The sequence below is a fragment of the Rhinolophus sinicus genome, linkage group LG01 (assembly GCF_036562045.2).
Source record: "Rhinolophus sinicus isolate RSC01 linkage group LG01, ASM3656204v1, whole genome shotgun sequence".
NCBI lineage: Eukaryota > Metazoa > Chordata > Mammalia > Chiroptera > Rhinolophidae > Rhinolophus > Rhinolophus sinicus.
This window is the reverse complement of record NC_133751.1, coordinates 147,708,016-147,735,870: the sequence shown is the minus strand read 5'-3', so window position 1 is coordinate 147,735,870 and position 27,855 is coordinate 147,708,016. Positions and strand designations below refer to the sequence as shown.

The window sequence follows — 27,855 nt, the reverse complement described above, 5'->3', positions numbered from 1 at the left end:
AAATGCCAAGTCATGGAGAATTCCAGAACAGAGATGCCAGCCAATCAGACTTTCACTGGACTAAAGGAATGTTAACAACACAAGCATATAGACAGTCTAACCATATAGCACTTGCTGGCATAATTCTGACCTTTCCTGTTCTGCTACAGAACACATTTTATACAGTTAAGACTCCATGTGACTTCACAGGTCATTAGAGTTGACTAGATCTTACTGTGAGTCTTATAATGGGCAGATATCATACGATGTCTTTCTGACATGTCTGGATAAATTTGTGGATGATGGTGGGATTATCAAGTATGGGCCTCCATTACTCTTAGAGTCATCCCTGAGCCCCCGATTTCTCTCCTTTTCTACAATCAATCCATTTGTCTATCTTAGAAGTATATCCAGACTCCAACAACTTCTTACTACCTTCCTTTTCCAAGCCTTCATCATCTCTGGTCTCAACTGCTGAAATAGCCTCCAATAGGTCACTCTGCTTCCATCCTTGCTGCTTCTACAGTCTGTCCAGAATGATTCTTTCAAAACATAAGCTATAGCATGTCCTACCAAAACCCATAAAAGCGCCTCTTAATTTTCAGACAAGATGGCTGTCATGCAGAGTGTCATGCGGTGTCTCAGCTCCCACTCCCCACACAAGAACACAGGATATGGTGAGGCCAAAAAGGAACACCCACAGAGCCATAGATAGGGGAGTCTTACCACTATATTCTTGCTGGCGGCTGGGTTGGAGACACAGGAAGTAGGAGCCACTCGATCCGCAACCTGCTGTCCGTTTCTCTGCCAACCAACCTCACTTGCTAGCTTCAATCGCCGTACTAACTGCAATCTGCTGTGCTAACTGCAATCCTCCCTATGCTTCTCTACCAACCAACCCATAACCCCTTGCTAACTGCAATCCGTGCTTGTTAGCTTAGCCACGGCAGTTATATTAGTGGCTAATGGCTGACCAGTAACAGCTGATGGACAACTAGTCACAGCTGATGACCATCTACTACCTGAGCCAGCACCTTCCACATGAGGCCGAGAGCCTGGAAACTGCTCTCTGGGACTCTGTCCCCACAATGGCAGAGTAGGTAAGTGCTGTTCTTCCTCTTGTGACCACATCAAAATGACAATTAAATTACAGAACAATTATCATTGAGAATTTTCTTAAGTGTAGCTGAACAGAAGTCCTACGACTAAGGACATAGAGAAGAAGCCACCTGGAGACTGGTAGGAGGGCCAGAGATGAGAAAGGGGCTGGTCTGACACGTGCATGTGGTGATTAAAATCGGGAGTGATATCTCAGCTGTGGAGTTCTCTCCTGAGGAGCAAAACTCCCCGGCCCAGGGCTCCAGTGCAAGGAAGAGAAGTCCTCACAAATTCTGGCTGTGAACACCAATGAAATGGTGGCTAAGTGAGATAGAGGGCTGCTTGGGTCCCAGGCACTCCTCTTTAAAAGCTCACACATAGACTTACTCACTGAAAGTCACACTCACTCTGAGCTCCAGCCCTGGGGCAGCAGCTCGAAAGGCACCAAGCACATATGGGAAGGAACTAAATTGTCTGGCTTCATGTCTCGGGTTGTTGGGGGAGAGGAGGACGGCAGCTCTCTTCCAGACAGAAGTGCTGGCAGAAGTCCATTGTTCTTTTGTTGAGCCCTCCCCACTCCCAGTGTGCAGACACAGGCAGTGGCCATATTGAGTCTCCATCATCCAAGCTGACACTGTTAGCCCTGCCTTGGTGATGCCCTGACACCCTGTCCCACTCAACTTATGAGCCCACCCAAGTGCTTCCAGTGGCATTTCCATACAAATGACCTACCTTGGCTCATGCTTTGGACTTTCTTAAAACCTCTCAAAGATTCACAAACCCCAAACAAGCAGTGTGCCCCATACCTCTTGCTAAGTGGCCCCAATCCTGGCACTAGTGCACCTGGCCTCAGTTAGCATCTCCCAGGCATCTCCAAACCCAGTGCAGGTGGCGGCCATCTGCAGATTGCTTTGTGGCTCATTCCAGGTGGCCTGGAGCAGGGCACAGGCTGCTATTGAACTCGGCCTGTGGTGGGCCCCATCTCAGGAGGCCCCAGGGCTGGCACACCTGGTGGCCATCTTTGGACCAAGCCAGAGCACCACCTGGCTGCTTCCACAGATGACACACCCAAAGGGAAAACACCAATGCCCTGCTAAAGCAAGTCCTCCTCTCTATGGCCAGCCCCTCCACAATAGCCCTCCACTGTGGTCACAGCCAGTTCTTACAACCAATCAGCCTGAAGGTCAATCTCTCCCATTGACATGTAAACAACAACCAACGCTCAACTACAACAGGAGTTGTATGTGACCCATACAAGGGAAACACCTGGAGCACTCAGCTCAGGTGAGCAAGGAGACTGTGACCAGGGACCCCACAGCACACCTACTACATAAGGCCACTCTACCAAGAGACACTGCAGCAGCTCTACCTAATACATAGAAACAAACACAGGGAAGCAGCCAAAATAGGGGGACAAAGAAACATACCCCAAATGAAAGGACAGAACAAAGCTCCAGAAAAAGAACAAAACAAGATGGAGATGAGCAAACTACCAGATGCAGAGTTCCAAACACTGGTTATAAGGATGCTCAATGATCTAAGGAAGAAAGGAAACATAAAAATAGAGACAGGAAACATAAATAGAACCTGTCAGAAATGAAGAATACAATACCTGAAATAAAGAATACATTAAAGGGAATCAAAAGTAGTTCAGGCGAGGCAGAAGATCGAATCAGTGATTCAGAAGATAAGGTAGCATAAAACACCCAATCAAACCATTAAAAAGAAAAAAGAATTTAAAAAATGAAGATAGTTTAAGGGGCCTCTGAAACAAGATCAAGCATACCAATATTTGCATCATAGGGGTACAAGAAGGAGAAGAGAGAGAGCAAGGAACTGAAAATCTATTTTAAGAAATAATGACAGAAAACTTCCCTAAACTGGTGAAGGAAATAGACATATAAGTCCAGAAAGTGCAGAGAGTCCCAAATAAGATGAACCCAAAGAGAACCACACCAAGACACGTCATAATTAAAATGCCAAACATTAAAGACAAAGAGAGAATCTTAAAAGCAACAAGATAAAAGCAGTTAGTTACTTACAAGGGAATTCACATAAGACAGCCAGCTGATTTCTCAACAGAAACTTTCCAGGACAGAAGCGATTGGCATGAAATATTCAAAGTGATGAAAAGCAAGGACCTACAACAAATATTAGTCTACCCAACAAAGCTATCATTTAGAATCAAAGGACAGAGAAAGAGCTTCCCAGACAAGAAAAATCTAAAGGAGTTCAGCACCACCAAACCAGTATTACGAGAAATGTTAAAGGGACTTCTTTGAGAAGAAGAAGGGAAAGAAAATTTAAAATGTGAATAATAAATGGCACTAATTATCAACAATTACTTTCAGTGTAAATGGATTAAATGCTCTAATAAAAAGACATAGGATAGGGGTGGCTGGTTAGCTCAGCTGGTTAGAGCATGGTGCTAATAACACCAAGGTTGCCGGTTCAATCCCCGCATGGGCCGGAAGGACCTAGCAAGTCCACTTCTGGGTGTTCTTTGGAAGAAACCCAAAACACTACTTCAAGGGACATGTGCATCCATATGTTCATTGCAGCATTATTTACAATAGCCAAGAAATGGAGGCAACCTGGGTGTCCCTGAATGGATGAATAGATAAAGAGGTGGTACATATGTACAATGGAATATTACTTAGCCATAAAAAAGAATAAAATCTTGTCATTCGCAACATAGATGGACCTAGAGGATATGCTGAGTGGGGTAAGTCAGACAGAGAAAGGCAAATGCCATATGACTTCACTTAAATGGGGAATCTAAAGAACAAGGTAAATGAACAAACAAAACGAAAACAAAATCATAGGTACAGAGAATATTTTGAGGGTTGCCAGATGGGAGGAGGATTGGAGGGATGGGTGAAAAGGGGGAAGAGATTCAGAAGTACTAATTGGTAGTTTTACAAAATAGTCATGGGGATGTAGAGTATATTGTAAGGAATATAGTCAATAATGTAATAACTATGTATGGTGTCAGCTGGGTACTAGATTTATCGGGGCAATCACCTCGTAAGTTATACAAGTGTCTAATCACTATGTGGTACACCTGTAACTAATATAGTATTTTATGTCAACTGTAATTGAAAAAATATTATTATTATTATTTTAAAGTTCTCTTCTCAGAATACAAATGCAGAGTCCTGAACATAACCCAGAAGGATTTCCTGTCAGGCTCCCCACCTCCGCTCGCCTCTCTGGCCTGTCCATTGTTCCCTCCCTGTGCTCACCCACTCCCTCACTCCAGCCTCACCAGCCACTTTGCTTGCTCCCAACCACTCCCACTGGGGGCCTTGTACTTACTTGTTCTTCGTCCAGAGAGCTGTATGACTCCCTCCCTTACTCCCTTAGGGTGCTGCTGAATGCCACCTTATCAGAAGCCTCTCTTGCCATCCCACTTCGGTCACTCGCTGACTTTTGACCATATTTAATTTTTTAATTTTAATTTTTTGGCGTTTATCACTTCCTGACATCTTTATTTGTTTGTGTGTTGTTGTCTGTCTATCCCATAGAAATGTAAGCTCCGTGAGACAGAGATTTTTTTTTGGTTTTAATCAGCACTCTATTCCCAGAACAATGCCTGGGATATTGCTGAATGAGTGAACAAATGAATGAATGAATGAATCAGAGTCAATTTTTACTAGTAATGACACTGCCCATTGCAGTCTCAGAAGTCAGAGATGGTGCTTATCAGAAAAAAAAAGAGAAAGAAAGTTTAAAACCAAGGAATCCTAACACCTGGTTAGACTGCTTGAATTATCTTTTTAAAAAAGAGAAAATAATGCCTACCGTTTTGCAATCTGTAAATGAAAAAAAATCACTTTGTAATTGATATGTCCATTTGTTCCCATGGACTTCCTGTCAAGGCATATATTTGCTTCTTAGATAAGGAAATAGGGGCATACAGAGAGAGTCTAATTCTCAGAGTCAAGTTTGAATAAACTCACATACATTCACTGATATTTTATGGAAAATCTCATCTTTGGATTTATTCCACAAACTACAGGACAGAAGGAGTCAGTTCTTTTAGACTTCAAAGTAATTTCCGAAACCTGAGGTGAGTGTTTCTCAAGCAGGCCTAACATACACAATGTGTGTCAGGCTTGCCAAGTGAGAACGGTCTTTCTTTAACTAGCCGTGTGACTGATTACTGAGCTCCAAAGTGGGTGAGGGTTATTGCATCTGGAGGACCAGGAGTTAATCCTGCGTCATCTCCCGGCCACAGGAAATGCCCGTGACCGCCCTCTCCTGGACTCAACCACAGACTTGGCTCCCAGACCAGTGGTGCCCTTCCCCTGAAGGGCTGGGCAACATGTTTTGTTTCAAGTGTGTTTTTAACTGATTTATTCCAGGCTTAAATCAGAGTAGGAATAAAAAAGGATTGTATGATCCAGGACCATATTTCTGCCTCATTTTTGGTGGTGAATGATCCACAGAATGAACAACAACAAAAAATGAGACGGCTAGGTGCAGCGCTGGAACTGGAACAAGGAGTCTAGAGATTGAGAGACAAATGTATTTAAAGATTCCTTGGAGAATTTTATTTCTTGCTGACAACTGCTTTATGATTCTACAAACATCTCTTACCTACCAAGAGGCAGTTTGTATGATAACGCAGAGCTTGGGATAGAGGGAGCGGTCTGTTTCCAGGGCACCGCAGCCTGAGTCACAGTGTGACTTTGAGCAGTTTAGGCAGCTTCTTGTGCCTCAGTTTCCTCATCTAGTAAGTGGAGGTAAAATAGTTTCTATTTCATTGGGGTATTGTGCCTGGCGCATGGGAAGTGCTCAATGAAATTACAATAAACAAGAATCCTGAGTGAAATCAGAGTGGGGTTTACCGTTCCATGAATGAAGCCTCAGTTTAGGCCCCTAGCTTGCACAGGTGACTTTCAGTGGCTGCGAGCTGCAAGGAGGGGATGGGAAGCCAGATTAACATCAGGAAGCATTTCTAGGTGACATTTCTAGTGAATTGCCTAGAGTGATATCAAGAAGAAAGGGCCTGGAATCTCTAAGCCTTCAGTAATTTGTAGTCATGTGTTGTTGTTGTTTTCTCATTTTAAATAGACACTTTCTTACTAATTTATGTCCAATTTCCATTCCTTTTCTTAAAGAGCCCCCCACCACCAAATCATATCATCTTTAGGCCCCACAAAATCTGGATTCATCCCAGAATGATATAATCAAATCTTCACCATAATCCTGAAAAGTGATTATCATCATTTCACAGCCTGGTAACTGAAGTGCTAAGAGGTTAATGCTGTCCCCGGGGATACACAGTGGGACCTGGCAGGGCTACAATTTGAACCAAGGTCTCTCCACATACAAAACCTAAATTTTTCCCACTTCACCCAACTTCTTTCCATCATGGGCATCATGAAGACTTTAAAACGTAAGCTCCAGATTTGAACAGATATTTGCACACCCATGTTTATAGCAGCACTATGCACAATAGCCAAAAGGTGGAAACAACCTAAATGTCCATCAATGGATGAATAAACAAAATGTGGTCTATTTATACAATGGAATATCATTCAGCCTTAAAAAGGAATGAAATTCTGATACATGCTACAACATGGATGAACCTTGAAAACATTATGCTTAGCCAGACAAAAAAGCCTTTATTGTGTAATTCTATGTATATGAGTTACCTAGACTGGTCAAATTCATAGATAGAAAGCAGAATGAATGGTGGTTGCCAGGGGCCAGGGAAATGGGACGTTATTGTTTAATGGGTACAAAGTTCCATTTTGGGATGATAAAAAAACGTTCTGGAGATGGATAGTGGTAAAAATTGCACAACTGAGTGAATGTACTTAATGCCAATGAACTATAACTTAAAAATGGTTACAATGATAAATTTTATATTATGTGTATTTTACCACATAATAAAAAAAAAAAAAAGTAAACTCCAGACTAGAATATGAGACTTAGGACACAAAAAACTTCTCTAGCACTTAGCATGTTGTGGGCATTATACACTAAGATTACAGGAAACTGTTATACATCCATCTTTAGAAGCATTTTTCTAAAGGTCTTGAATTGTGAAACAAAGGTATCGCTTCCAGATTCCATGCTTCCCAAGTTACACACATCCGAAGTCAGCCAGAGCCACTACAAACAGCCCGCTGTGCTGTTCCGTCAGGGCCAGGCCCAAAGACAAAGCATCCATTTCCACTATCTTCTTTTAGCTACTCTCTCAAAAAGGCTTTTACGGAAAGACAACTGGAGGTGGACTTGTCACCAGTACTTGAAATACTCATAAAGCGGGTAATCACAGCAGGGCCATCCCAGAAGCTGGCAGTCATAACTCAGGTCCCTAGGGTTTAAATTGGCTCCCAGCCAGGTTGACTCAGTGTTTACTCTCCTAGGAGTGTTTTGAGGTGCCCTGGGGCTGGCTCTGCTGGGCCCTAGATTGTCTTTTTTTTTTATGTGGATGAGTGGCTCGGTCCAGGAAAGACCAAGCCAAACACAATGAGTCAGATGGGTTCACGTGGCTTCCCGAAGTCAGAGCTCCCCTGAATACAGCCTGTTTCTAAATCACAGAAACAAAAGTCCAGTTGAAGGGCAGAGCACAGGAGATGTTGTTTCCCTAGCTGTGAGGTGTTCTGCTAGTCCACCTTCCCCCAGCTCAGACATTTTGAAGAGGGTCAGATCCCCAAATGGATGATGGGATTTTATCCTATGGGCCTGAGCAGCCTGTCTGAAAATGTAGATGGTGTGACTTAGGATCTCTTAATTAAAGAATACAGAGACCACCTCAACCACCCAAAAGAGATGGGAATTTGTTATTAAAATGCACACTGCTCTAAAAGAAACAGGATGCTGGGGAAACCCAGGAAGAACCAGGTCTCAGAGAGGTCTGATCTGGAAGGGCATTTGGGATCCACCGCAGCTCTCGGCCTGGGCCATCATCCATCCCCTCAACAGCGTGAGTTTGTGGGTCAGACTCTAGTGTTCCTTAGCTCGTGTGGCTCAGCGGCCCTTCTCTGCTGCATTTACTGCTGATACTCCCACCCGCCACCTCGTCTACGCGTCATAGCTTTCCTTGGCCTGGGCTTCTGCCTCCTCGTAGCTGCCTATTCCTCCCAACACTGGCTCCCTCCTGAAGATCGTGTTCCCTCCAACCTCATGTCCTCTCTCTACCAGCCTCAACTCCCATTACCAAACCCCTGATTTTTGTTTATATTTTCCAGTTCAAGTCATATATATATATATATATATATATATAGAGAGAGAGAGAGAGAGAGAGAGAGAGAGAGACAGAGAGAGACAGAGAGAGAGAGACAGAGAGAGAGAGAGACAGAGACAGAGACAGAGACAGAGACAGAGACAGAGAGAGACAGAGAGAGACAGAGAGACAGAGAGAGAGAGGCAATTAATTTGGTTGGCTTGGCTAAAAGGACGCCGTTTATTCAGGACATTTGATGAGTTGCTGGCCAGCTCATGGAACAGGGATATGATGGGTACTTTCCAGGAGAGGGCGCCAGGCACCACACCTTCAGGAAGCAAGAATGCTTCCCTGTGCCTTACAGCCTGAGTGGTGCCGAGGTGAAAACAGAGTGGACGGTATTTTCTTGTAGCATGGTGCTACTTTGTATTTTCTCTTAAATTCAGCCACGTTTCTCCAGTATGCATTTTAAGCCTTTTCTCGGCTTTCATCACAACCCAAGGGGGGGGGGACACCTTTCCCCTCTCTTAATTGCATTACGTACCTTCTAAAACCATTTATTCATTTACTCATCTATTTACTTAATATTTATAGAGTACTTGTTTTGTAACAAGTACAATACTAGACAATGAAGACATAAAATTCACCCATTTACTTGATAAGTGTTAATTGAATACTTACAAAATAGCAAGCATTATGCTGCTTGCTGGGAATGTAAAGATAACTAAGGCCGTCCCTGCCTGATACCTACTAAGAATTCAATAAATGCTTGTTGAATAAATAACTGTCTTCAAAGACCTCACAGCCTAGTGAAGGAGAGAGGCAAGGATGTAGGCAATTAGAAGCAGAGTTAAAAGTTCCACAGAAGAGAGACCTGGAGAGAACAAAATCATCTTCCTGTGGGAAGCACCAGTAATGTCTACACTGAGAACTGATGGTGAGTTGAGTTAGATAAGTGAGAAGGATGAGAAGGAGGCAAGAGCCTCCAGGCAGCACAAAAGCCAGATACAAAGGCTTGGAAGTGAAGGAGGGGCTGCAACTGGGAACGGAGAGCAAAAAAGCAGTGCAATTATGATTTTAGGGACTGGATGGAAGTCTGTACATGGGATAGTACAGGGTCCTTGATTTAAACACAGGTCACATGGAGTGTCTGGAGTTCCCTAGGACCTTGTGGTTACTGAGTGCATCCAGTTAGCAGAGGAGCATGGAGATGGTCGAGCAGTGGTATATACCACTCCCACTTATATCCCTTTGTCAAGAGCTAAGTCAGTAGGGTTCTCTTAACTGCAATACAGGTTGGGAGAAGTAGTCTACCTATGCTCCCAGGAAGAAGAGATTTTGATAGCAGCTAGAACCTCAGAGAAAAGTTTCTAGGGAGTGGGCAGATGGAGAGTTGTGAGGGCATTCCTGATCCCAGCTCATCCACAGTGCCTGGTGATAGCTTCCAGGGAGGTCTGTGGGCAGAGAGATGATTCCTGATCTGAGGAAAGCTCTGGAATCCAGGGCAACACTGGTTAGTCCAAGGCATTTCAGGCAGTCTTGTGGGATGCAAGGTCTTATCTTCCAAAATGAGATTTTAAAATGTTCAGTCTATAGAAAAAGGGGAATTTCAAGAAGGAAATTGTTGAGAACTGTGAAGCACTTGAAATTTTACTTGTAAGCTAACAAGTTAGATCATCACAAATTCACAGATGCTGACAGAGAAATGAGATGCCAGGGTCAGAGGTAAAGGACTTTATAATTCACAGAGATAGCAGTGGCCAAAGAACCAGCATTTTTTTCCATCAGCGTCCCAAGGCGAATTCCCACAGGGGGACCCAAATGGGAAGAGGTGACATCTGCACATGTGGTGGTCTGTGTTACAAGAGAGAAACCCTGAGCTTAAGGAAGCTGAATCTTTTATAACGGGCAGTAAACACGCCTGCTCCTGGTTCTGGTGGGTAACACACTATCTTCCCAATATGTAAGAAAATCTGCTCCTTAATCTGGAGGAGACATGATCTCTATTTTCAAAGGCTGTTCACTTTACAAACATCCTTGAAAAGATAATCTGGAACAAAGGCAGTCAGTGCGATATTTGGGGAATTGTCTTCCAACAAAGGTAGGTTCCCTTTTAGCAAGGAGGAGTGTTCTTTAAACAGAGGCTTTGTTTACTTGATCCTTCTCCTCCTGACTTGTAGATACTGGCTGGCCCCAAGGCTCAGTCTTCAGAGCTCTCCCCTTTCTTGAGGATCTCATTCAGCCTAAGTATTTTTAAATTTTATCAGTTTCATATCTTTAAATTCATGCTGATGATCCCAAATTTACATCTGATACTTTAACATCACCCTATTTGTAGACTCAGGTAGCAAACTGCCTATGTGACATCTTCACTTGGTTATCTTCTAGGGGTTTCAAAATTAACATGTTCTTGAGTCCCATCCTCCATACGAAAGCTGATCCTTCGCCACGGTAATCTCTCTCAGGAAACAGTGTCCTACACTCAGATGCTCAAGCCAGGGAACTCGCTTTCTTCCATATCTACATCAAAGCACATCCTGTTTTTAAATTATATCCTGTCCGACTACCGTGTTTCCCCGAAAATAAGACCTAGCGGGACCATCAGCTCTAATGTGTATTTTGGAGCAAAAATTAATATAAGCCCCAGTCTTATTTTAATATAAGACCGGGTATAATATAATATAATATAATATAATATAATATAATATAATATAATATAATATAATATAATATAATATAATACCGGGTCTTATATTAATTTTTGCTCCAAAGATGCATTAGAGCTAATGGTCCCGCTTGGTCTTATTTTCGGGGAAACACGGTACCTCTGTCCTAGACAATAACCATAAATTCCTAATTGGTCTCCCACCTTCCAATCTTGCCCCATACATTCTGACTGCTGAGGAAGCTAGACTGATTCTTTTAAAATACAAATTAAGTAACATCATTCTCTTGCTTTCAACTTCCCAGTGACATTCCAATACATTTAAAATACAATTCAAGGTCAAGAATACATATGACCTGACCTCTGCCTCTCAATCTGACCTCACTTGCTACCACCCGCCCCCCTCCCATCTTGCCCTCCACTATCCTTAAAAATGCCCAGCATTAGGGTGTTTCAGGGCCTTTGCACTTTGTTGCCCAAGTCATGTAGGGTTTTGTCTGATGTCACTTAAGCAGAGAAATCCTTTCTGACTATGCTCAATAAAATAACACACCCTATCTATCCCTCTTTCCTTTTACCTAGCTTTATAATTTTTCATACCTCTTATCACTGCCTGAATTTAAGAATCTGTCTCCCCACTACTGCTCCCCAACCTAGAATATATGCTTCACCTGTCAAGTACTAGGCTTTGTTCACTGACATATTCTCTGTTTCTAGAGAAATATTTGGCACAAAGTAGATGCTCAATAAATATTTGCTGAATGACTGGTTTAATAAATGAACAAATGAATGAAAGCTAATTCTGGATACAAAAATGGAGGCAATATCAGGGACACAGATAATTTGTGCCTCAATCTTTCTCTTCAAACTAAGTCAACTGATTTCATGTACTGTATTTTTCTCCCAAAAGGCACACTTCTAATTCTTTTATATTCCTGGTTTCTCTCTACAGGATTCTTACCATGTTCTTCCAGGTTCTTATGTATGATGGAGTTCAAAATTGAACATAGCCTTCTGAGAAGACCCTGAACAGTCTATAATTAGTTTTCTTTTCTTCACAGGTTTCAAATGCTTGCTTAGAAATGCACTTTTAAACAATAATCTCCCAGGATTTAAGCCCAGCCACAAAGAAGCCTATCTTAGGTCAGCTATGTTGGAGAGGAACAAAGTGAATATTTGATTCTTACCTCTTTGTAGTCTCTGCAAATCCCAAAACATCCTCCTGAATACATTAGGAAAATATATATAATCAATCTCATGAATTTTGCCATTGACTATATAGATTTTAAGTTTGTCACTCTTTTGTTCAACAAATAAATGCCTCCTATGTGTCAAGTGGTGAGCTGGAAGCTATGACAGTACATGAAAAAGGGCACTTGGTCCCTGTCAGGAGGGATTCAGAACCTTAGGCACCACTGTTTCTGTTCCCTTTGTTGTTGTTTTGCGACTAATTCCGGTCAAATTTGATTTTAATATATTAATTTCCAATATTGTTTTTTAAATAAGAATTCTATACGTATGGGAAAATATCTTACATCCAATTTGAAAAACAAGGAAGCAAAATGTTTTGCCTGCCTTCTAAATTGACTTTAAAATAATAATTTTTATTTTTCAGGGTTCATTTCAATTTTCTGAAAAAGATTTAACAATGGAATACAAAAATCTCAGGTATTTTATTTTAGCTCATTTTTTAAATCCCCTTACATGTAAGTTATATATTTGTGTTTTATTTATCATCTTTACTGTTTTTATTAAATTAAAATGATTTTAGAAGGAACTTGAAATCATATTTCAATTGCTCTTTGACATTTCATTGACCAATATTTTACTAAAGGTATAAACTTTCTCTAGGATGCAGAGAGACTAATAGAATTTACACAAAAATTTCTACTGAATGATTTCCCCCACCTTCTTGGTGATTGTACACCTGCCTTCCTTATAAGGAGAACAAGGAAGTAAATCATGTTGTAGTTGCTTTTAAGCACACCTTTTCTTCTTTACCTGTCCAGGTAGCCTCTGTTTTCATTTCAGTCTTAATGAAAACTTTTTCATTTACATCTCAAGTTTCTTTTCAAAGCAGTGTAAGTAGTATTTAAAATTTTACACTTTGAGAAAGAGACTTTTAACGATGTTCAGCTTTGGTCTTGTAATGCTGAAGGTAATTCATTTTTTTTAAATCTGTCTGCACAGCGAGAACTGAAACGAATGGGGATTGAACTGCTTTGCCTGTTCTTTCTATTTCTAGGAAAGAATGATCACGTACAAGGTAAGACCTAAGCTCTCAGAAATATTGCTTTCGTGGTATGCTTGACAAACCTGTCATTTGGTTCAGAAACTAGATCTGAAGTCATTTTTTATTTGATCTGTTTGATTGCTTTTTTGCCATTGAGCGAACACTTTAACAAATCGCAAGCAGACGCAGGGCTGTTCCCACAGCAAATGCTCTAGGCTTAAGGTAAGTAAATACAAAGGTTGTATTGGCATTTTAATGCAGCATTACTGCACAATAGAACTTCTTAATACCTTTGTGGGAACCATTTTGGTAACTTTCCTAGCTATTTTATTGTACAACAAGGACTTCCACTTAAGAGTAATAACCTTGAGAGAGAAAAGGGATTTATTTTAAAAATAAAAATGCAGTACATGGAAGAGAAGATTTTTAAATGGGTGCCAATAATTTTTAAAAATTAAAGTGCACGATAATGAATGAGGATAATAAATATGATGATCCCATATTTGTGAACATTAAGATACTTTTGTATCTAATATTTTAAGAAAAAAAGAATGATCCTTTCTGGACAATAAGGCATACGTATTTTCAATGTGATAGATGTAAAATACGAACTTTTCTTTGAATTGCTAACATTTGAGGACTGATCTCTGAAGACTAAAATAAACTTTGATGTTGCTTTGCTCAAGTACTTTAAGAGCCGTAAGTCTCGAAAATGGAGTGACTGAGAGTTTGCTGATTCTGTGTGTCTTGCTGGGTTTAAACACAGGTGGCTGTGCCATGGGAGGTGCAGAAACCTGTGAAGACTGCTTACTCATTGGACCTCAGTGTGCCTGGTGTTCTCAGGAGGTAAAAACAAATGACCTCAACATGTTTGTAAAAACTGCAGTTACACTTCTGTTAATGCCCTCAGTGGTGGCTCTGAAGGTGTCCTGCTTTCTATGGGGTTATAGGAGTGAAACAAATCTAGAAAGGAAAATATGCGCATTAGTCACATCTGTGACTACTTTCGAAAGCAATTTGCAGAGGGAGTGAATGTCAAATTATTCAAAAATATTTAACTCGGGATCCTTTATTTAACCTGATTCCTCCTGTTATTTTAAAGCCATTTCTAACTGCTTATATGTCAAATGCTGAGGCTTGGGTCATCAGAGATCATGGAGATGATATTTTTCCAAAGCTAAACATATATTTGACTTCAGTATCAGAGGTGTATTCCATCTGGGAGCCAGATGCATTCTGAATCACTACTAGGTTCTAAGGGAAGTGTTGTAGGTTTAGGGTAAACTTCACTGTTCAAACATTATCCAGTTCTTTTAAAAATTACATTTACATGTGCTTGCTGACTATACGATAACAATGGCAAAGCCCGAAGCTGACACTCTTTACCTGATCAAAATGAAAACTATGTGACAGTAGTGCAAGAAGACTGGGGCATGTAGCCTCCTGTGACAATATAGAGCAATCTGTAAATGATTCTTGGTAAGAAAGAGCTGCCTTAGCCCTTTCTGGATTTATAACAGTTCTGTACTGAATCTCACTAAGAGAATCTAAGCACCAATCAAAACATTACCAATGCCAGTTTCAGCAAGGGCTGATATCATGCTCAAAAGGAACAACCTGGACACCCAACTCTGGACCAGGCTAGAGCTATTAAAACCCACCTGCCAAGTTGAATGTGTATCTGTGGCCTCTCTGACCAGAGAGCACAAACGCAGCTCCCTCCCCACTTCTGCCTGGACTGATGAGGCACAAACTAAAGTGCGACAGAATTATGCTTTGCTTAAGCTTATGTATCAAAAGTTGGTTTGAGAATATACGAAGAGGGGGAAAAAAAACCCTATGTTTTACATTGACTCGCTGAAAAAAGGCAGTGTTAGTTGCATGCTAGAGACATACAACAACAAATCAGTCTAACATAATGCTTACTTCTGGAATTTTTATTTAAGTGCATTTTTTTAGCACTCATTTAAGAGAGTTTCTTAAGTTACTACTGATAACTTTACTTGTGGATGATACTCAGTAGCCAGTTATTGACAAATTTTAAGGCCAGATTACTCTAAAAGTTCACTCTAATGGTATTAGTTATATAAGTTGAGGCATTTGCAGCAAAAAGTGAATCAGACTTCTGCTTAGTGCAGACAGAAAATAAGTTCTGTGGTTAACCCCAGCTCTGATCTTTTGGCAAAGACAGTGATTAAAGGTGGTTGCAGTGACACTGTGTTGAGAAGGATTCTGAGGCCTTCTCCAGCCTGTTTGCCTCTGATACATCATGGGAAGTTACAGAGTTTGCTACATCTGGCCTGGGGCCTCAAATACGCACAGGCCTGACTGATATATAACAAATTATATTCTCAAACATCAATTCCAGAAGGACTGTATCTTTCCTAGTTGCTGAAAACAGCAAGAGTGACTTAGAATTCTAAGAAATGAGGAAAATGACGTGAACATTGGTTTGCCTTTCTCCAAGCATGAGAGACTTTGACTTTGCTTAGAGCCTCACAAGGTCTAGTGCAGCCTTAGCTATCAGGTAAGACAGGTATTTATATCACCACTCCATCTTTCTCTTCCGGGTATTGCAGGGTTGGAATGGCCACATCTCGGCCTGGAAACATTCACCTCACTGCTTCCTGCTACCCAGGTGGATCCAAAGGGGACTGGGAAACTCCTGAGTCTCACATAGAAAAGCAATCTTCTACATCATGTTCTCTTTCACTTCCTTTCCCCACCTCCAAAGCTTGGAGAAAGTTCTAAAAGACTTGAACTGAAACCTTTAAGATGCCTAGTTTATAGTCCCCAAGAGGTTAACTTTAGTGAAGGAATGCTATTAACATAAGCATGACACATCCATGAATTAACCCAGAACAGAGAACTAGATAAGGAGATGGCACAATCCTTGCCCTTCGGGAATTCATAGTAAAGGCTCTTTGTCACCGGATTTGGTAATAGATACACTGATAGCTTGGACAGTCCTAGGATTCCCCAAAGCTACAGGTCCTCTGTGACAAAATCACAGGCTGATATCGACTCTATAACTTATCTGTTTCAAGGATATGGTCATGGCACAGAAGATGCTTTAAAGAAATAAGCATTTAAAAAAAAGCTTGTTAGGTAAATTCGATTGACTATAATAAAAAGAAGAATGCAATTTTACTCAGAATTTTAATGGCAGAATTCTGATTATTCTCCTCCAACTTAACTTGAGACATACGATCAATGTCAGTCACATGCAATGTGATTTACTGAGTATGGCAAAATGCCTCACCAGCAAAGCAAGCAAAATAAAACTTTAGCTTATAAAGAAATGCAGATTTGTCTTGTTTTTCTCTTTTAGAATTTTACCCATCCATCTGGAGTTGGTGAAAGATGTGATACCCCAGCAAATCTTTTAGCTAAAGGATGTCAACTAACCTTCATCGAAAACCCTGTCTCCCAAGTAGAAATACTTACAAATAAGCCTCTCAGTGTAGGCAGACAGAAAAATAGTTCCAGCATTGTTCAGATTGCACCTCAAAGCTTGATTCTTAAATTGAGACCAGGTACGTTATGATTTACATGCGCATTGGCTCATGTAAATAAGTCTAATGTCACACAGTAATACCGCTATTCCACTAATACACCTTGTAGCATATTACATATCATTGATTATTATCACTCTGATTTCCCATTCTTAAGGAAATAGAGAATTGCTAGGCTAACACTTTTTTTTATTCACATTGGTCACTTGCACTCCCAAATGTGTTACTAAAAAAGCCTTATCTAGTAGTAACCATTTAAATCGCTCAAATGTTGTTAGGGTTTACCTCACATTTCTTCAAGAGTTGTAATGTAGCTTTAAATTCCTTTTTATTTTGCTCTCCTTTTCTAAAACCACATACAAAAAAATTCAGCTTATCTTCCATCTAAATGGATGCTAGTTCTCCCAAGGAGATATAAAATATCCTAACTCTTACCTCCTTCAGTAGCTCTAAACCCACTGCTGAAAGATTTTTAATGGGCTCATTCATTTATAAACTTTACCACACAGTTTATGAACTCCTAAGTATCTTCAGTAACTTCTTATTGAAATGAAATAGCCAGCTGACCCAGAGACTGGCTAGTCACAAATAAGTTTCGATGCTTTTTTATGGACTTGCTTCTCTTTGCGGTGGGGGCTTTGCAGGCAGCGAACAGACTCTTCAAGTACAAGTCCGTCAGACCGAGGATTACCCGGTAGACTTGTATTACCTCATGGACCTCTCGGCCTCCATGGATGATGACCTCAACACAATCAAAGAGCTGGGCTCCTTGCTTTCCAAGGAGATGTCTAAATTAACCAGCAACTTTAGACTGGGCTTCGGCTCTTTCGTGGAAAAACCCATCTCCCCTTTTGTGAAAACAACACCAGAAGAAATCGCCAACCCTTGCAGGTAAGTAAATGATTCTCTGGCATCTTTGAACACCGATTTTCTGTAGCGATAGCCCTGCTCTGAGTTACATTTGGCAGGAGCTTGCTAACTCCTTGGCATTTCCCTCCTGTCTGGTTGGATCTCAGCAGCTTGCTCAGTTGCCTGGTTTTTCAGAACCAAGGGGAAGTCATCTTAATGCACGGTTCTAGCCTTGGGTCCTTGCAGCATCTGTCTCCCTGTGTAGGACAGGATGTGGCAAATATGGCTTTGTGTTCTGCAGACAAGGCGACTGAGCCTTTCACTATAGGTCCCACTGACTTGTGCCCACCCCCAGCCCCTTTGAGACCTTCTATCCTCAATGACCACCACTTTCTGTGGCCATCGGACAGTAGCACACACTTTCTCAGAGTATCTTTTTCCATACAATGACTTCTACCAAAATAACATTTTTTTGCAGTTTCCTGGGGCATACTTTGGGAAATGTGTGGTTCTCTTGTCTGAAGAAGGCCTTTGCAGCCTTCAGTGCTACCAAAGTCAGTAGGAAATTAGACAGTGACTCCATTCTAATATACAATAATCAGCTGTAAACCCATACATTATCCAGCTGATGGCCAAGGGTGAGTGGCTTTGTGATGTCTTACCTGTCCAGTCAGTGACATGTTCAAAATAAAATTTAATATCTTTATATTGCAAAAGAGCTACCATTTGGTCTGTGCCAGACCCTATGCTGAAGTTTTTACATACATGACCTCATTCAGTCTCCATAATAACAGCAAGTCAAAGCAGATTCCATCATCCCTGTACTCAGAGGAAGTAATAGAGGCTTTGAGAAGCTAGTAATTTGCCCAAGGCCACATGACTAATCAGTGATCTGTACCAAGATCTGCGTTGCTACAAAATCAAGCCCTTTCCTGCTATGATTCTAGTATATATGGAATGACTTTCCAACCTCCCCCCTTGAGTTTTAATACTTGTATACACCCCAGACACCAGACTCTATAAAAGGCAAATAGATTTTGTTTTAATTAAAATTTATTGGGGTGAACATGGTCAACAAAACTACATGGGTTTCAAGTATACAATTCTGTAATATATCATCTATTATTATTGCATTATGTGTTCACCACCCAGAGTCAGTTCTCCTTCCATCACCATGTATTTGATCCCCCTCCCCCCTTCCCTTCTGGTAACCACTAAACTGTTGTCTGTGTCTATGAGTTTTTGTTTATTTGTTTGAAAAGACAGATTTTGTAATATCATTTTAAGACATTTCAGGGTGGTTCCCAACTAGAATCTGACATAGCCAAAAATAATTTGACCATGAAAGGAATTCATCACTGATTATAACTGTTAGGAATTGAGCTTGTTTGCAAGTATCAGAGCTTGTGTCTGTCCTGCATTGCCTTTGTTTGAAGTATAATTGACATGCACTAGAATGCACACATCAGAAATGTTCAGTGTGATGAGTTTTGACAATCGAATATAGGTACGAATGTAATCACCACTTAAAACATGATGTAGAACATTTTGGTCACCTCAGAAAGTTTCCTTCTGCCCCATTACAGTCAGTTCTACTTCTCCAGAGGCAACACTTCCTGGTTTCTGTAATGTAGCTTGGTTTTGCCTATTTGGGGATTTTATATACATGGAATAATGTTGCATTTACCTTCTGTGTCTGCCTTTTGTTCAAAATATTTTTGAGATTCATCCATGATTTTGTGTTTATCAGCAGTTTGTTCCTTTTTAAGTAATAGTCCATTGTACAGATTTACTACACTTTGTTTATTCATTCTTCCATTGGTGAACACTTGGCATATGTCCCATTTTGGGGCTATCATCAAAAGTGCTCTTATGATCACTTGCATATAAGTCTTTGTGTGGATGCATGTTTTTACTTCCCTAGGGTAGATACCTAGAATTAGAATTGATGAATTGCATAAGTATAATTTTAATTTTTTAAGAAACTATCAAATTATTTTCCAAAGTGATTCTACCATTTTGCATTTCCATCAGCAATGTGTGAGGGTTTTACTTATTCCAAATCCTTGCTAACACTTGGCATTGTCAGTCTTTTTAATTTTAGCCATTCTAATAGGTATGTATCTCATTGTAGCTTTAATTTGCATTTCCTTAGTGACAATGTTGAGAATTTTTTCATGTGTTTATTTGCCATTCCAATATCTTAGTTTGCAAAGTATCTTCAAATATTTTGCCCACTTTTAAAAATAAGTTTGTTTGTCTTCTTAACATTATCATTGTTTATGAGTTCATTACATATTCTAGGTAAAAGTTCTTTGGTAAATATATGTTTTGTAAATATTTTCACCCAGTCTGTGGATGTATTTTTATTTTTCTAGCAATGTCCTTGGTTAAGCCAAAATTTTTAGTTTTGATCAAGTCCAATTTATCCACTTTTTATTTTATGGTTAGTGTATTTGTTATCCTAAGAAATCTTTGCCTACCCTAGTGTCCAAAGATTCCTCTGATGTTTTCTTCTAGAAGCTCTCATGGTTGAAGTTCTTGCAGTTAGTTTTTGTATTTGGAATGAGGGAAAAGCCTAGGTTCATTTTTGCTTCCATGCAAATATCCAATTGTTCCAACTATTTGTTAAGCAAGATTTTCCTTTGAATTATCATGATGCCTTTGATAAAAAGCAATAGACTGAATATGTGGAATCTAATTCTGGGCACTCTATTCTGTTCCACTGACCCATTGAATATACCCATGTAGCCACTAATGTCTTATCGTGTTGATTACTGTAGCTTTGTGAAAAGTCTTGACATTGGGCGTGTATGTCCTCCAACTCTGTTGTTTATTTGCTTTGGCTGTCTTAGATCCTTTGCATTTCCATAGAAATTTTAGAGTCAGCTTGTCAATTTCTTCAGAAAATATCCTGAGATTTTTATTACAATGGCATTGAAACCAGATGTCAATTTAGGGAGAATGGCTATCTTTAAAATAGTGAATATTCCAGTCATTGCTGATGACATATATTCCATTCATTTACATCTTGTCTCATTTCTCTCAGCAATGTTTCACCATTTTCGGGGTAGAGATCCTACATATACTTTGTTTGATTTATTCCCATGGACTTTTTAATGCTATTGTTAATGGTATTTTTAAATGTTTTATTTTCTAATTGTTTATTGATAACATGTAGAAATGCAACTGATTTTGCATATTCACTTTGTATCCTACAATCCAGATAAATCTTCTCATTGGTTCTAGTCTGATTTTAGGTAGATTCCTTAGCATTTTTTAAGTATATGATCATGTCATCTGTGAATAATAACTTCTGTGAATGACCATAGGAAACAATGGATATGGAATATTACCAGAGAAAACAATAAAAATTAATAAACTTGGATGGCTCAGCTAAGCTGGAAGCCTAACATCCTGAACTAAAAATAACATCTGTCCTTAATCAGGCTTCTAGAAATAAAAGCAGTCTGGCTTTTTATAGTTTTGACTGCATTTCATCCATGCATTCATTTATTCACTTATCCATCTAACAAAAACTTACTGGGCTTCAACTATGGACCAAGCATTGTGCTAGGCATAGAGATCTCTGAAAGAAAAAATCTGGGCTCAGTTTTCAAGGAGCTGAAATTCTTTGGGGAGCAGGGACATGGTTTAGCATGGTACTTAAGAGCGTGAGTTTTGGAGTCAGCCTGGGTTAAGTCCTGATTCATCCACTCTGTCACAATGTCACCTTAGGTGAATCATTTCACTTCTCAAAACTTCATTTTAGAATAACAGTGCTGATCACACAGAATGGTTGTAAGAATTGGGTGAGAGGATTAAAGGAAGCATTTGGTAGTAGGCTTGACCTTGAAACTCTAAGTAAATTGTAGCTACCATGAACAATAGAGTGAGGTGACGGGGAGGCGTGAGCACTCACTGCACAGGATACAGTGAATGGGAACCAGAGGAGGATTACGTGTTTGATCTCTTTAAAGGTCAATATTTTTCTATTTTCTAAAGGTGTTTCTTTTATTCTTATTGGCAAAATTACCATTAGTTAAACTTATAAAGTTCTCTTTTTTGTTGTTGCGACATTGTATTTTTTCCTTGCCCATTGCATCCTTAATTCTCCCAGTTTCTTTGTCCAAATACCACGCTCCCCCCCCACACACATATACACACCAAGAACTCAAATACTAAACATAAAAGTCAATCCTTTGATCAATCCAAACCTTATAATTATGGAATAAAAATGTTATTTAGTAGGAAGGCAGTAGAGGTAAGAGGAAAGAGCGTGCAGTTTTTCAGATCTGGGTTTAAATTACAACCTTGGACAAAAACTTACTCCCTTTGAACTTGGTCTCTACACCTATAAATGGGGACAATCGTAAGAATTGAACAAGCTCAGAACATAACAAACATTCAAAACAGGTATTAATTTTCTTCCTCTTATCAACATTTAGTATCTCTAGTTATTGTAAGTAAGGTCAGGGTCACAAACTTTTAGATCTCAGGTTCTGTTACACTCTTAAAAAATTAAGACCCCAAAGGACTTTAGTTTATGTGGGTTATATCTAGCAATATTCATTATATTAGAAAGTAAAACTGAGAAATTTAAAAAATAGTTATTGATTTAATAATTACAATAAGAAATGCACTGTATATTACTTTACATATCTTTATGAAAAATAACTTTATGAAAAATAACTATATTTTCCAAAGCAAAATAAAAATTAGCAAGAAGAGTGGCACTGTTTTACTTTTTTTTTTTCCACTGTTTTACATTTTTACAAATCTTTTAACATCTGGTTTAATGGACTCTCATACCCACTTCTGCATTTAATCTGTTGCAATATTTTGTTTTGGTTGATTCCATGAAAAAAACTCAAACTTCACATATATAGTTGGAAAAGGGAGAAATATTTAACAGCTTTTTCTAATGCCTGTGGACATTCTTCTTTGATATTACATTAAAACTAAGCAAAAGGTAACAGTTAGTTTCAATGTGGAATCTGAAACAATATCAATGAACTTTTCATATTGTTCCATTAAAAGTCATTGGTCTGTTTTATACTTCAAATGGCTTTTACGAATGTGCAAATGGCTTTTACCAATGTGCGTGATTTTGTAATACCATGCTTTGGCCATTTGGAAAATGTTGCTTCACTGAGTTATGCAGATCTTTCAAATGTCATCATACAAAATTTAAAAAAAACATATTTGCTAATATCACCATCGATATCATCAGATAAGTCCTGATGTATTGGGAAGCTATTAATGTCATGGGTGGCAGATGAAAGTTCTCTAAAATTCTAATTTCCTATTTACCTCAAATTTTATCACTGGCAACAAATACTGACAATTGTTTTCATTGAAGTGACAGGTTCAGTTTCTTCATTATGAAGAGCAGTCTGCCAATTATCTAGGTTGGAATAATAGTTTGGCTGTCAAGCATTCTTTCGGGTAAAAATGATATCCTATAAAAAGGGGGGGGACAGTTCAGCTCAAACCATCACAAAAGTGCTTTTAAACCATAAACATTGTACATCAGTGTGCAGCAGAAATCCTCTATGCATATTTGTGATGTGGTCACACAGAAATTTTTTTTTAAACATGTTTTCAAGAGTGTAGACTTAATAAAATTAGTAACTTTTACTGCTTCATCAAGGACAATCAAACGAAATTAACATTTTTCAAATTATTATGGTAAATGCTTACTGGTAAAAAATATAAGGACAACTAAACAGTTTTGTGACATTGTCTTGATAAGTGCTAAGGGACCAACAGTTTTACTCACTACTGCTTTGCATCATCAGTGCAAATAGCAACACAGTGAAACAGACACTAACATCTTTCACTATAATGGAAAGCGTTTGACCTTAAGGATTGTCTGACAAGGTCTCAGGGACCTCTGTGTGTCTGTGCATCATCACATTTGTAAAACCTCTGTTTTAATCTAATCTGTAACACTTTTGGATGGAGGGTCACTAAAATTTTATTTTAACATGTAAGAAGTTTACATTTTGTGAAAGAAGTTTCCCTTATGTTGTTGTCTAAGATACAGCAACAAAAAACATACTTCCTCCATTTTCATGTTTGCAGATGAGTTGTGACGTGCATTTAAACATATGTATTATCATAAAGGTCAAATTTTCTCTCTCCATCAAATAGTTTGAGGGATTTCTTTTTTAACATTATTTCATGTATGTTATGGCATTTTGTTTTGTTTTGAATTTGACACCAACAATGAGGAACTCACCGTAGTTTTGCAAAGGAGGAAACTGAATCATGGGATGTTTAAATTTTCTATATGTACACAGATAAATATATGTGAGTATATAGAATAGTTTCTGATTGCGAAGGTAATGACGAGCCCATATGAGTATACAGACAAAAAGAAGAAAACGGAAATTGTTTCTAATCCTACTCAAAAAAAATGATGTCAACCTTTGGATCTATATCATTATACTCTTAGTCTACAATATTTAAAATTTTAATAAAATATGAGTGGTTCTTTTTTATATTGTGTTTCACAATTATCCTGCATTTTAAACACAAATCTATTCTTATCAAGGGACTCAAAATCAAGTTATTTGGTAATGAGTACCTATTTCCTTCAATTGCTATGTTAAGAAAATAACAACCAAATATGAGCATTTGTTAGAGGAAGAACCCTGACCAAACAGGGGCAGGCTCTACTCAAAATTTCCTGGCCTGACCTGACTCTGACTCTGTTTTGCTTTAGCTACATTGGTCTCTAAGCACATAAATATGTTTAGCGAATTAAATTAAAATTTAATTCCACTTTCCAAAAACATAGAGTTCTACTAAGATCTACATAGCAAATAATTCTAACCAACAAAGATGCAAATTTCTTACAAAACAGATAAAAAGTCTCATTCTTTGGTGGCAGAAGATACCCAAATGCCATTTTGGTACAGTCTGAACCAACAGCTCCAAATAAAAGATTAAACTAAGAATTTCCAAGAATGTTAGGTTCTAGGGACAATGATACACCTCACACAGTTATGTACTTTTTATCTCGTGTGATCTCCACAAGAACCTCCTGAAGTAAGTATTATCCCTCATTTTACAGATGAGGACCCTGAGGCCCAATAATGTTAAGTAACTTGCCCAAGGATAGATAAGTACTCAATCTTTTTTTTCTAAATCTAATGCATTTTCTTCCACCCCATAGATACTTTAAATGCTATAGGACCAATTAGAACAAATGGTACTACTGAGGGTACCAAAAAAATGTATACACATGACTTGTATTCATCTTCTGTTATCGGTATATATTGAGTATTACAATTTAAATACAGTTTTTTCCTGTCTTAAAATGTGTATACATTTTTTTGGTACCCTCTGTATATTGTCACTTAATAGATGAACTATTTTTTAAAAATTAGACCGCTTTCTCGTATAACTCTTTAAAAAATACATCTCACATTTGAAGGTGGAGGAATGAAGTGACCACATTCAAGTTTTAAGGTATTTATCCAAAAACATCATAAACAATTTCAAAAGAAAAACTACAATGAGGAAAAGTTAATATTCTTAAGAGGGAGTTCTTAAAATTAAGTTAGAAAATAAAAAAATATCACAATAAGAAAATGAGCAAAGGACAGAAGCTGACAAAAGAAATGCAATGTGAATCAATATAAACAAGTGCTTAGTCTTCATAGTAATAAAATGGAAATGAAACATTAAATTAAGATGCCATTTTAACTAATCATCTGGTACAGTTTTTCTTGTTTTTACTGATGCATCTGATATAAACTTTTTGGAAAGGAGTTTGACAATACTGACCAAAAGTTACCCGACAAGTTCCCTTCAAAGCATTGATTCTAAGCAAAGATGTAGCACAGTTTGCAAAGATGTATGTAGGAGGGTCACTACACTATTTAATTACAGAAAGATTTCTGAAATAAAGTTTCAGTAGACGATCAAATAAAGTATGATACATCTTATAAACATTAAAACTTTTTCATTTTCTTGTTTATACTTTTATATAAAACTCAGATTTTCTTCAATGAACACGCAGTATTATTTGAATCAACAGAAAACCATATGATGCTAGAGATATCACTAGCCAAATCTATGATCTGTCCTCAGTTCTGTGCTGGACTCCTTGTGAAGTGGTTTCTGTAAGAAATGACACTAGTGTTTAGTAAGCACTTACTTTGCAAAGCTCATTGTGCTGTGTGTTTTGCATCTTTTATCTCCTTCAAGCCTCACAACTGTACTACTAGGTAGATGCACTCTGTGGTCAGCACTTCAGAGTTTCAATGAAAGCCACTGCAAGATGTTAAACATATGAGAATAAGATTGCCTTCTGAGAGTTCAAGTTAAACGCAATGAATCAGAAAGGAAATATGAAAAGTTCCTTAGAAGTAACAGGCTGGCTCCTGGGCCCACCAGAACAAGTGTCTTATCATAGCTAAAAGAATGAACAGGCCTGGTAGGTTAGGGGAGTGCCGAGAAGTGGGACTCCCAGACACGAGGATAGGCCACGTTCATCCAAGAGCCTTAGCCAAGGCACTTCCACAGTTTCGAATCCCATTGGCTGCCATAACTTCCCAAACTTTTGTTAGCTGAGAACACAGATGAGAGAGGAGCCAGAGGTGATGAAGAGCTCATCTCAAACTATACCAGTCAGTGCTGGGGTCCTCCAGTCCCCCTTGTTCTGAACCCTGAGGACACATCAGATTATGACTTGCTTTCCACCGAAGTCTACTGACAGTAACAAAATGACTATCCTTGCAGACACCAGACTTCTGGTCCCGGTTGAGCTCCATTTCTTAGTGTGAACGAATCCATAGCCATTCTGCTTTGTACATATAGTTGCTTCCTATTATTCATAGGTGTTCTGTTCTATAAAGTCTCCATGACCACTGAATTCGTGAATGCTGAACCATGGCTCCTAGGGGGCACAGGGTTATGTTCCTGTGAACCTCTGGTCATTTTTTCACCAACTGATCGATACATAATTTTGTTTTCTATGTGTTTCTGCTTAAAGGCTCCTTATTTAATATATATATAAATATAAAAAATATTTATATATATTGTTGATTCATTAACATTGAACTCAGCCACTATAACTCATGCCAGAACAAAGCTTGTCTAACACACTTATTTTCTCGGTAAGGCACATCATAGCCTAACTGCACTTAGGAAAATGAGACAGCACTTCAGCTGATGAGACTACACTTGAGGGTCACCCTAAAGAGCAAAAATCATCAACAAAGAGCATAAGAATGCAAAAAACAAACAAACAAAATAAACATGGCACCACATAGACCAAGAAAAGGACAGTTGTTTACAGTATAAGAGCTAAAGCAAGAAGGCAAAGCCTTGTTTGACCTCAACTGGGAGCATGTATATCAGGTGACTCAAATTTTTTGCCACTCTGTGCACTTACATGAATGGCTGAGAAAGTACTGAGAGTATTGACTTGCGGGCTACAAAGAAATGTTAGTGAGTAGGTGACCTTGCAGAGATGGAATCCATGAATAATGAGGTCTGATTGTGTACCTCAAGGAGATGAACTTGGTGAACAGGACCCTGACCCCAAAAGAAGTACCAGCTTTTCTTGTGCTGACCACACAGGCTTGTGCACCTGCAAAGCTGCTCTTACAAGAGTCAACCAGCTCTTCCCAGGCAGCACACCACGGCCTCACTCGGGGCTACACCTTTCTGTCTCTGTATTTCTGCCCCAGTGTTTCTCAAGCTTTAGGACAACACACGTTGCTGAGCCTACCCCTAGCATTTCTAACTCAGTAGGTTGGGAGTAGTACCCTGGATTTTGCATTTATAACAAGTTCCCATGTGATGACCGTGCTACTGGTCCAGGGACTATGCTTTGAGAATGTCTGCTCTGCAGTAGGACCTCTATTTTACAAATGGAAATCCAAAGCTCAGAAGTGTTGAGTAACTTGCACAAAGTCTCATGCACAGCTACTAACTGGCTTTCATAAAATGTGGCTGAATCTATGATCATCTCTTTTCTGTTCTACTGCAATATTTTGGGGGCAGATAACCTAACATGGCATTCTTCCCACGTGTAAACTGTTTGAAGTGGAGGTTTTATTCCTAAGCTGGTCCACAACAATCCGTTCAGTCAGAGTAGAGTTGGGCTGTAGAATCAAGAGCTCTGCTTTGATTTTTGGCCCCTTGGCAGGCAGGGCTGGGAGTGCAAGATGGAATAGAGAAGGAAGAAGAAGGTTCCTCTCTCAATCTTGCTACAGGGTGACTCATACTTGATGACAGCTTAGGGTATTGGAATACAAAGAGATTGTTGTCATGTACACTTAATGGTGGATTTTGGTTGATAGGCAATAGAGTG

General features: G+C 39.1%; 1 protein-coding gene across 3 annotated transcripts in view; it reads left to right on the top strand.

Moving 5' to 3' along the window:
* Positions 1-27,855, top strand: part of ITGB6 (integrin subunit beta 6) — a 129,588-nt gene that overhangs the window by 47,203 nt on the left and 54,530 nt on the right. The window contains exons 2-6 of one of the 3 annotated variants that reach the window (XM_019727259.2): positions 12,541-12,593; positions 13,116-13,191; positions 13,925-14,004; positions 16,490-16,694; positions 17,318-17,564. In XM_019727259.2, coding sequence (XP_019582818.2) covers positions 13,131-13,191; positions 13,925-14,004; positions 16,490-16,694; positions 17,318-17,564 — 593 coding nt within the window. In that variant the 5' untranslated portion in view covers positions 12,541-12,593; positions 13,116-13,130. Of the gene's footprint in view, positions 1-12,540; positions 12,594-12,903; positions 13,007-13,115; positions 13,192-13,924; positions 14,005-16,489; positions 16,695-17,317; positions 17,565-27,855 lie in introns of those variants that run through there. The other 2 variants (XM_019727260.2, XM_019727262.2) reach the window with 2 other exon arrangements.